Source organism: Lagenorhynchus albirostris, chromosome 1 (genome assembly GCF_949774975.1).
Source record: "Lagenorhynchus albirostris chromosome 1, mLagAlb1.1, whole genome shotgun sequence".
Lineage (NCBI taxonomy): Eukaryota > Metazoa > Chordata > Mammalia > Artiodactyla > Delphinidae > Lagenorhynchus > Lagenorhynchus albirostris.
Genome location: NC_083095.1, coordinates 118,956,285 through 118,968,292, shown reverse-complemented (window position 1 = coordinate 118,968,292; position 12,008 = coordinate 118,956,285). Strand labels below are relative to the sequence as shown.

Genomic DNA, 12,008 nt, shown 5'->3' with positions numbered 1-12,008 from the left:
ACATTTCTTCTTTGTGGTCCTGTCTGGTTTTTTTTTTGCGGTACACAGGCCTCTCACTGTTGTGGCCTCTCCCGTTGCGGAGCACAGGCTCCGGACGCGCAGGCTCAGCGGCCATGGCTCACGGGCCCAGCCACTCCACAGCATATGGAATCTTCCCAGACTGGGGCACAAACCCGTGTCCCCTGCATCGACAGGCGGACTCTCACCCACTGCGCCACCAGGGAAGCCCCTGTCTGTTTTTGATTAGTGGAAATACCTCTTGAGATGTGGTAGTTCACAAGTATTCCCCATTTCCTGTGGTATTGCAACTTGGCAAATTTTTCTGTGTTTCATCAACATTTCAATGGGAAGGTAAGGTTAAATAAATTAGGTGCTAGTAGTTTGTCAAAGCAAGAACCTTTCAAAGCCATTACACTTTTCTTTCTACTTTTAAAGAGTATGAACTATGTTTGTGATGGGACATTGATGGGTGAGGGGCGGCCTGGAATTTTTGCTAATAGTTTGCCAATATATTTTCTTAAGATGTCTTATGAAGTTAATGAGTGCCGAAAAATTGAGACCCATGAAAACTTGGATCTGGATTTTGATGATGATGTCACAGAACTTGAAACTTTTGGAGTAACCACCACCAAACCATCAAAGTCACCGAGTCCAGCAAGTACTTCCATAGTACCCAATGTGACAGAAATGCCCACAGCCCCCAGCATAGCAATCACATCTGAAGCACCAATTACACCAGACATTACTGCTCATTCTAGAAGTATATCTCAGATTCTGATGGAACAGCTGCAGAAGGAGAAACAGCTGGTGACTGGTATGGACAATGGCCCTGAAGAGTGCAAAAACAAAGATGATCAGGGATTGATCCCCTGTGGTGAAAATGTATCAAATTCTGAGAAGTCTTTGGTACAAGATAGTGACTTGAAAACATCTGATGCCTTACACTTAGAAAGTTCTTCAGAAATTGAAACCTCTAATAAAAATGATATGACTTCTGATATGGAGTGTGTTGATGAAAGAGTGAATGTTCCAGAGAACACAGACAATAATTCAAAGGAAAAGCCTGTTACATCAGAAGCAGCTAAAACTGAAGATGTAATTCTTTGCCATAGTGACACAGATGAAGACTGTTTAATCATTGATACAGAGTGTCAAAATAATAGTAATGGAAAGACTGCTGATACGGGTTCTAATTTAAGTTCTAAACCAGCTAGCCTAAATTCTTCCTCAGGACAGGCTTCTGTAGGAAACCAGACTAATACTACTTGTAGTCCTGAAGAGTCATGTGTTTTAAAAAAACCTATCAAACGAGTGTATAAAAAATTTGATCCAGTTGGAGAAATTTTAAAAATGCAGGATGAACTCTTAAAACCAATTTCCAGAAAAATACCTGAAATGCCGTTGATGAATTCAGAAAATTCTAAACAACCTCCTAGTTCTGAGCAGCCCTCTGCTACTTCAGATGCCTCTAGTTGGCCAAAATCTATATGGCCTTCTGTGTTTCAGAAGCCAAAAGGACGTACGTAAATATTTACAAAGAATTTTATATTAACTGTTTTGCTTGTTCCTTATCCTTAGGTTTTTTCCCACCCTCTTTCCCCTACTTTCTCTTTGTTATAATATGTGTATGATCTTTATATAGTCATTGAGAGTTCATTTTCCAGTCTACTGATCAGTATTTCAGCTTTCAAAACCTTCACTCTAGCGATGTACCCACAGTTGTATGGATTTTTGTAACCTGTGTTTATCCAACATTTACGATGGCTGCTAAGCTATAGATAATGTGGTTTGCTGAACTGATGAAGGGAAAATCCAGCAAAAATAATGATAAATACTTATTAGTCTAAATTTACTTATTCTTGGTGTTTAGACTGTAGTTTTGTACTTTTTCATTTTGTGAAATAGATGTAAGGCTGTACCTCAACTCTGCCTCGATTATGAATAACACTACTTTTTTAAACTTTTTTTTCCTTCATATGTTGTCTCACAGATTTATACTTTGCCTAGGGTTAGTGAAGGTAGTAGGTAAAAGGAAGAGAACCCTAAAGCTTTGATTTCAGCTCTTGCTGGAGTTCCAGTAAAAGTAAACAGAAATGGTAATAGTGTAATAGTTAACTCAGAGGAGACAGAAGGTTGATAGTTGAATTGTTTTATCTTGGATTATGATGGATAAAGAGCTAATGTATTTTAAAATAAAAATGACAAATAATAATTATTTTTAAAGGATTGCCATATGAACTTCAGGACTATGTTGAAGATACATCAGAATATGTAGCTCCTCAGGAAGGAAATTTTGTTTACAAGCTTTTTAGCCTACAAGACCTGTTGTTACTTGTGCGATGCAGTGTCCAGAGGATAGAGACCAGACCACGCTCTAAAAAACGGAAGAAAATCAGAAGAGTAAGTTGTTACCTGGGGAGTTAGGGTGTGGTAGCATAAGTAGATGATAAGCAAATATTTAACATGCCATTCTCATGAAGTTTAATTTTAAATTGTTGATCACTCTTAGAGTAGTTTTTTCAGGTTGAGTTTTTTTAGTAAAATACTGAAAACACTTTTAATAAAGTGTTTAGTTCAATGTAATAGTCATGAGTGCCAATAACATTCTTGCATGGAATATATAAACTTTGTGAAAAACGGCACCATTGTAGATATTGGCACCATTATAGATATGACCTAGACTGGCACGTATGTTCCAGCTTTCTCTGTGAATTTGGATTTCCTTTATGACATATTAGCCTCTTTATTTCTTACTTTGGGAATCTTTTTGAGTCATTTTAGAAGTTCACATTTTGAGAAGTGGGCTTTCATACACATTTGAAATGTCTTCCCAGGACTGTTAGAAAACCAAATGTCTTCCTTTCTTTTTCCCCTATTGTTTCTTTTGGGATTTGATATAAATATTTCCCTCAGTTAAAAAAGTTTTTGCTACAATTTGAGTAATTTGTTCTTTCGGCAGATTGCTATATTTGATATTTTAAGGTCTCTTTCAGATTAATTTGATTTTTGTGTGTGTAACCACTGAATTCAGGTAAATAAAGAGGAGCTTTTATGGTGTAATTGATTACGTAAGAAATAGTGAAGTCTCTTTAATTTTTTCTTAAGAGATTTTTTCAGTTGTATCCATTATATCATAGTTCACTTTTCCTTCCTTCCTCCCTCTTTCCTTTCTTCCTTCCCTCCTTTCTTCCTCCCTCCCTTTCTTCCTTTTTTTTTAATTAAAAAAAATTTAATTTATTTATTTATTGGCCACACCGTGTGGCATGTGGGTTCTTAGTTCCCTGACCAGGGATCGAACCCACGCCCCCTGTATTGGAAGTGTGGAGTCTTAACCACTGGACCACCAAGGAAGTACGTTCCTTCCTTTTTTTTAATTTTTTTTTCCCGGTACGCGGGCCTCTCACTGCTGTGGCCCTCCTGTTGCAGAGCACAGGCTCTGGACGCGCAGGCCCAGCGGCCATGGCTCACGGGCCCAGCCACTCCGCGGCATGTGGGATCTTCCCGGACCGGGGCACGAACCCGTGTCTCCTGCATCGGCAGGCGGACTCTCAACCACTGCGCCACCAGGGAAGCCCCGTTCCTTCCTTTTCTGATGTCTCTGTTTCTTGCTATTTAACCTACCACCCAATAAGAATCCTCAGTGACCACTTTAGAATGTCAGTATTTTCGATTAGGGAACAGGTGACTCAGGAACAGTGATGTTCCAGCATTGACCCTTATGGATCAAGTCCCTGACTACTACTTTACCATATTAAGGTATAACTGGAAAAAAATTTTTAAAAGAAGAAGAAGAAAAGAAGAAGTGCCAACCTTTCTGAGCTGCTAATAGCAATAGTGTGAGGGTCTATCATGAAAAACCTCTAAGGCTAACCCATCAGGATCAAGGATGTATACGTTGTCCACCAAAATCCAATGGACCTAGTGGATCTTTTGCTTGATGATACTTTTGTTCTTAGAAGGAAGACTGTGAATAAAATTTTAAATTTCTAATTCTCGTAATTTGGTATTTCATCACTGGTTCATACTTGAAATTATAGAAACCAACTGGTTTTGAATTAAATATATGGGGGAGTGTTTTTTATAAGAGAATGTCAGGAATGATGAAATGCTATAGGTCTGATTTTAGTCTCCTCCTAGATAAATACAAATATTCCCTGTATTAAAAGATTTTACTTTATTTGCTGATTTTTTCCTGTCTCATCTGTATTTAATGGCCATAGCATGCATATCTTGAATACATATAGTGTCAGTGCTATGGACTGTATTTTCAAGGTTTTATTTCATTAATTCATATTTGCTATCTGATTTATTTGGGGACTAACCTCATTTCTTTCATTTTCTACTCTGTGAGCCCATACCACTCTATTGATCTGCCAGCTTACAGCACTTAGAAATTATTGATGGCCAGGATGTCTTAAGTAAGAATAGCCTAGGGATATTTTTGGACACTGGTTTAATTGTTGAAAGAGACAACCTGTTAAGGACATTGTCATTCACTTGACTAAAGTGAAATTTGTAAATATTAAGATAAAACCTTACAGGAGAGAATTCACTCTTCATCAAAATATATCAAAAAAGTCAAGCCCCAAAGATTAGCTAAATAGGAGCCTTCTATTTCTGACATGTCAAACCTGGAGTAAAATTTTAAAATTTTCAGTGAATGCTTATCATATTATACCTATCATTATATGTAATAGTTTAGTACACGTGGTTTAAATTCCTTTGTAGAATTTATTCCCTTTGGAATCATCTCCTCTTCATCTCTGTTTCTTTCAAATGTTTTATTTCGTAGATACTCAATAAATAGGTATTGAATAAATGAGAAAAACTGAGGCGAGAGGAGGGTGTTGTTAAAGAAGGGAAGTTGAGGCACTAGCTGAGAAATTTTGAAGGTAGTGTTTAAACTCTAGTTAGGTAAGAATGCATCTTCATTAACATTTCCTTCTTAAAAACCAACTTGTTTAGGTAAAGCTTTAAAATACTTGGAAGTCTCTTCAACCTCTGCTCTGCAAGAACCTCATCTCTTATTTTTTCCTTTGGTTCTTCAATTCTGTGTTATTGTAGCTGAGATTTTACTTTCCAATATCATTTATCCCTTCTCATCAAAATTCTGCTTAATAAGAGCTACATGACAGAGGAGAACTTAAGGCAGCAGCCAGTCTCAAATGATGGCATGAAATAAAGAGGGCTAATTTGGAACACAAGATGAAGCTGGAACTTACTGAGTTCTACATATAATTATGACATCCAGACCACGTACCTTTGAATGATTTAATATTATGTTATCGTCTGTCTCTGTTAACCAAATTTCTTAAGAGTTATATTCTAAAGTGAGTCAAAAATTTAGATCCAGTTATATTAAAGTTTATATTGCCATTCTTGGGCCAGAAAAAAAGGATCCTGAAGGTGCTTGAATATTAGGAAAGAACAGAATGTACCTATTGGGATTACTGACAGGATACTAGCTTTGAAATATTTATTTAGGAATGTATGTAAACGTTTGGAAGGTTTATGTAAGAAATTGGAAGACAGAGAACCAAAAGAAGCTTTCATTTAGAATAGGAGTGACCAGTAAGGAATAAAGGAAATAGTAAATTTAATTTTTATAATTTGAAAACTTTGTACTTAAAGTTTCACTTTAATTTTGGAATACTGAGATCAAATATTCAGACTTTTCTTTCCCTTGGTTTCCTGGAGATGGCAGTAGAATACATATGGAAATTAATACCAGGTTCAGGATTTAGTTTTATAGATATGACAGTATTATCAAAGAAAATCCCCCAGAGTACTTTCTTCAGAAAGAGTAATATTTTTTAATTTCAAAAGAAATCTTGAATTAGTTCTATTACCTGTTCATGATCCAAAAGGGGATCTTCTTTATCAATTAGTCTTTTTCTGACTCTGCTGTAAACTGGTTCTCTCTCCTTGAGCAAATATCTTAGCCCTCTGGGCCTTCATTTCTTTATCTCTGGCTTCTATTGGCAACTGTAAGCAGCCATAAATGCAGATTACCAGTTGCTGAAAAATTATTATACAATTAAGTGCTTTTAGCAATGAAATTACCCTATTCATAATTTTTTTTTTTTTTTTAATTAAGAAGACACTGTAGGGACCTTACTACTCAAAGTTTGGCCCCTGGAACAACAACTTATTAAACATGTAAAGCCTTGTTTTTCACCTCAGATTCTGCATTTATTTAAAAATGGTTATTCACACACACTGAAATTTAAGAAGCACTGCTGTAGAGTTTTACTACATTCAAAGGTAATAATGAACCAAAGTTAATTGTTAACAGAAATTTTAGTGGATTTCAATTGTTCTTACCACCATTGTGCTAATAAGCCCACTAAATTTGCTACTTTATGAAAATCAGTAATTCTGAAACATTTATGAAATATTTTCAGGTGTAAAAGTGAAACACAGCTTAGTATAATTTCAAAAGTACTAACCAGTTATATCACTTTAAGTTCCTTAAATCATGTGTTTCTCCTTCTGCAGCTGGAAGTGAAGAGACTGCTATTAAGATTAGAATTTTCTTTGACTGAAATGAGATAATATAAGCACAGTGAACATGACTAGCACTATGTTATTTTACAAGCATGTATTTCCTTACATATCCTCCTTAAGGCTAGTAGAGGGTATAGTCATTTTGCTTAATCTATTTAGTGTCCTGACCAATAAACGCTAAATGGCTAATTTGCCAGGTACTTAGTGTCTGGAATAAAGCCTTTTGTATTAATGAAGATAGCAACATTCACAGATATTAATGTAGGTGTTAGTGCTCATACATTCATAGAATGAAAACACAGTATTTAAGCCTGAGACAATGTGACTAATGCTTTAAAGGGGCAAAAAAATTCCTACTTTTTTTTACCCTCTTGAGAATTATTAGTATGTATTACAGTCATGGCTTTCCAGCTTCTAGCTTTGAACCTTGGGCCATTATTTATCCGAGGCTTTGTTCCAAGGATTCTGTCAGTCATGTTCTGTGACAGAAATAAAATATGTGCATGTGTGGAGAGGTATGTTGATTTTGGTTGTGGCGGGGGGGGCAGCCTCTGGTTCACGATCTCTTATTTATCCACCATTTGCCCACATCTACTAAGGGTTCTATCCATCTTTCTGTCTGAATCCTACTGTATTTGAAAGGATGAAATAAGATTACCTGAAAGTGTTTTGAAAGTGGCAAAATTATATAGGCAAATGTATTTACTGTTAATAGTAAATTAATGGAGCTTTATAAGAGTATAACCTTGGATTGCAGCAATTTCCAGTTTACGTACTACCAAAAGTGGAGTATCAAGCTTGTTATGGAGTTGAAGCTCTGACTGAAAGTGAACTTTGTCGCTTATGGACTGAAAGTCTATTGCATTCCAACTGCTCATTTTATGTTGGTAAGTTATGCAAGAGGCTTTGCTCTCCTTTTTAATTCCCTTGTAAATATATACAGTTCAATTCATTCGTAGATACTTCCATTCTGTACTTTTAATTTTCAGTTTTCTGATATATTAATATTTCTTTCTATTAAAACACCATTCCTACTCAAGAGTTAAATGGCAGGGTGGGAGTAGTGATTATCAAATGTTTTCTCTCTTACTCCCTTATTGTACATGAATGCCAATGTAATCATTGTATTTTTAAAATACTTATTTTATTTAGGAGTGTAACTAAAAATGTAGACATGTTTTGTAACAAGCGTTTTTTAAAAGTACTATTTAATTGGCTTTAAAATAAATAAATAAATATATATATATATATATCTTTTTTTTTTTTTTTTTTTTGCTGTACGCGGGCCTCTCACTGTTGTGGCCTCTCCCGCTGCGGAGCACAGGCTCCGGACGCACAGGCCCAGTGCCTCCGCGGCATGCGGGATCTTCCCGGACTGGGGCATGAACCCGCATCCCCTGCATCGGCAGGCGGACTCCCAACCACTGCGCCGCCAGGGAAGCCCTAAAATATATATTTTGAAATTTTCTTAAAATTATAATGACATTGTTTTTTAAACCTCAAATATTACCTTGATGAAATAGTTTTTCACTTTGTTTCTGGTTTTGTTTTTTGTTGGGGGGGTAGTTAGGCAGGTTCTTAATTTGTGTTGGCTGTGTTCATGTACAGTTAACATACTTCACATGAAGGATTACTTGCTAATCATTGTTGATACTGTTCTGTTTCCTTTGAATGCCTGATCCTATGCTTCTCTATTCATCCCATACATCTCATGCCAGCTATCTCAAGCTGCCCCTCCATGACGTAATTTCCTTCCTTTGAGCTCTCAATGCACTCTTTTTTTTTTTTTACCACTTTTATGATTTGTTGCTTTCTACTTAATTGTTGGGTTTTTTTTTTCTTTTTTTTGCGGTACACGGGCCTCCCACCGCTGCAGCCTCCCCCGCCGCGGAGCACAGGCTCTGGACGTGCAGGCCCAGCGGTCACAGCTCACGGGCCCAGCCGATCTGTGGCACGTGGGATCCCCCCAGACCGGGGCACGAACCCCCGTCCCCTGCATCGGCAGGCGGACTCTCAACCACCGCGCCAATTAGGGAAGCCCTAATTGTTTTTTAAGCCTATCCTATCTTCCCCGTAGACAATAAGTAGTTTAAGGTCAGAGTCTGATGAAACTTTATGTTCTTATAGTGCTTAGCATAATTCCTGGTATGTCATAAGTGTTATAAGTGTGCTTTTCTTAATCAAAAAAAGTTTACTCACTTGAAAACCTTTTCCATATTTTGGTTAATCAGTATTTTGTCTTCATATTTTGTGAGAGTGTTAATAAGATCATTGATTCACTCTCTTTATATAACCCAAAAAGGAAGTGGCTAATGTACTACTTGGTGGCCCTAGCCTCTTCGTCCCCCTTCATACACGCTGCCAGAAGTTTATTGTAGTAGTTTTCAGCCAATAACCACAATTTCAATGTTCCTCCAAAAGACCTGTTGCCATGACACATACCAACAGTCCTCGTGTAAACTACTTGAAAGCAATCGCCAACCACATCCATTTTAGGAAAGCCCCAAACAAAAACTTATCATTGAAATCCTCTTTAAAGTACTGACAGAAAAGACATTCCTGACTAAAACATTTAAGTTTTTTTTTTTAATGTACAGTTTAACAGATAAAACTACCATCATCTATATCTACATGGCTTACTTCATCGAAACTATAGTAGTCTCGCCTTAATTGCAGTTTCACTCTCTGTGGTTTCAGTTACCTTCAACCAGTCAACCATGGTCTGAAATATTAAATGGAAGATTCCAGAAATAAGCAATTTATATGTTTTAAATCTCACACCATTCTGTGTAGTGCCTGGGATGTGAATCATCCCTTTGTCCAGCTTATCCCACCCATTAGTCACTTAGTGGCATCTCAGTTATCAGTGCTTATGTTCAAGTAACCCTTTTTACTTAATAACAGTCCCAAAGTGCTGCAATTTAGATATGCTGAAGAGAAACTGCAAACTGCTTCCTTTAAGTGAAAAGGTGAAAGTTCTCAACTTAATAAGGAAAGAAAAAAAGTTGTATGCTGAGGTTGCTAAGATCTGTGGTCAGAACGAATCTTCTATCCATGAATTTGTGAAGGAAAAAGAAATTCGTGCTTGTTTTGCTGTCAAACTGCAAAACAAACCTCAAACTGCAAAAGTTATGGCCACGGTGCAGATAAGTACTTAGTTAAAATGGAAAAGATGCTAACTGTGTTAAGATATTTTGAGAGAGAGTGAGGGAGAGAGACACCACATTCAGAAAACTTTTGTTGTAGTATGGTTAAAATTGTTCTGTTTTATTATTAGTTATTGTTTATCTCTTACTGTGCCTAATTTATACATTAAACTTTATTGTAGGTATGTATGTGCAGGAAAAAACAGTATATGTCAAGTTCGGTACTATAGTTTCAGGCAGTATATGTCAAGTTTCTACTAGGGGGGGGTCTTGGAACGTATCACCTGTGGATAAGGGGGGACTGCTGTATTCTTTAAAGTCATAAGTAGTCATTGCCTTATGTGCTATTTCTCTTCGGTAAATCCTATCCACTGATAAGCATTCATTTTAATGTAATGGAGTGGTGTATTTGGTATCTTTGACAACGGAAACAGTGATGTCTGTGTCTCACTGTTTGGTGAGAAACATGTTGCATTGTTATATGGTTGTGTTTGCTTTGTTTGGGTTTTTTGTTTTTTATGCGGGGGTGAATGTTTTGAAGTGCTATTTTAAAAGCATCTATGAGTTTTGAGGGTTTTTATTTATTTATTTTATAAATTTATTTATTTATTTATTTTTGGCTGTGTTGGGTCTTCGTTGCTGCGCATGGGCTTTCTCTGGTTGCGGCGAGCGGGGGCTGCCCTTCATTGCGGCGCGCGGGCTTCTCATTGCAGTGGCTTCTCTTGTTGCGGAGCACAGGCTCTAGGCATGCGGGCTTCAGTAGTTGTAGCGCCTGGGCTCAGTAGCTGTGGCTCGCGGGGCTTTTTTGTCTGTATGTAATGGACATAATAATAATTTGTTCAGGGAATTCCGTGGTGGTCCAGTGGTTAGGACTGAGCACTTTCACTGCTGTGGCCCTGGGTTCAATCCCTGGTCAGGGAACTAAGATCCCACACGCCACGCGGCACAGCCAAAAAAAAAAAATGATAATAATGTTTTGTTCGATCTACCTCAGGGACTATATGCACAAATCCTTTTTCTTCCAATGATTACATAATATAATGCCCTAAAAGTACACTTCTCCTTGATGAAAATAGATACCACAAGATAATGAAGTGATACTTCGTGTATTTCTGTACTGAGAAAGAACTAGCTATTAATCTAAAATTTAGATGAAAATATGGACAATCATCTTTATGATACAAGAGTAAAAAAGGATTTCTGAACCAAAGATTAAAAGTGGACTAAAACAAAACAACTGGTAACTTCTCTATATTTACACATAATTTTAAAAATGTCTACATAGTACTCCTGTTATAAAATATTGTCAGTTGTAAAATACATCTTTGATTTGATAATGTTTTCTTTTCCATATGCAACTTTTTAAGTATAATATACATTCAGAAAAGTGAAAAAAGTAAATGTACAGCTCAAGGAATTATAACAAAGCCAGCACTTCTATAATTTGCACCCAGACCAAGAACTTGAAAACTGCCAGTGCCCGGGAAGACCCCACCTTGTGCCACTTCCCAACATAGCTGTCTTCTCTTCTCCAGGGGTAACCACTGTCCTGCCTTCTAATGTAATCATTTGGTTTTTGCCAGCTCTATACAAATGGAATTATAAAGTTCTTTTGTTTATACCTTCTTTTACTTAACACAGTTTTTGAAATTTATGTGCGTATAACAGTAGTTTTATTGTTTTTGACATATTCCTTTGTAAGAATATATCACCATTTATTTATCCATTTAACTTTGGGAGCCTGTTTAGGTTGTTTCTATGTTAATGCAACTATGAACATATTGTAAGTGTCTGTTAGTGCAATGGGTACATATTGCTGTTGGGCCCATACCTAGGAATGGAACTGTTTGGTCATAGAATTATTGGGTCATAGTTTAAGCTTACATTTATCTTCAGTAGATAATTCCAAAAAGTTTTCCAAAGTGATTGTACCAATTTACACTTATATTAGCACTGTGAGGGTTACATTTTCTCCTCATCCTTGCCCACACTTGGCCTTATAAGTTTAATTTTAGCCATGCTGGTGGGTAGGTATTATTAATATCTCATTATTGTTTTAATTTGCCTTTCCTTGGTTATTTATGAAGTTGGACACTTTCATGTTAATAATCATTTGGATGATCAGTTTTGTGAATTGCCTATTCAAACCTCTTTTTGTGTTGTCAAGTTTTTGTTTGTTTGGTAGTTCTTCGTTGGTTTTAAATGTTACAAATATTTTTCTCGTACTCTGTGACTTGCCTTTTCAGTCTCTTAAAAGTGTCTTTTGAACTTAATATAGACCAATATTTAGCCATTTCCTTTATGTTTAGTGCTTTCTTTGCCCGGTTTAACAAATCTTCCTTACAGCAGCATCAT

At 36.6% G+C, this 12,008-nt stretch overlaps 1 protein-coding gene across 1 annotated transcript in view; it reads left to right on the top strand.

Moving 5' to 3' along the window:
• ICE2 (interactor of little elongation complex ELL subunit 2) overlaps positions 1–12,008 on the top strand; it is a 67,815-nt gene that overhangs the window by 34,624 nt on the left and 21,183 nt on the right. The window contains exons 11-13 of the mRNA XM_060151165.1: positions 523–1,519; positions 2,225–2,400; positions 7,265–7,394. Of these exons, the coding sequence (XP_060007148.1) occupies positions 523–1,519; positions 2,225–2,400; positions 7,265–7,394 (1,303 nt within the window). The remainder of the gene's footprint in view (positions 1–522; positions 1,520–2,224; positions 2,401–7,264; positions 7,395–12,008) is intronic.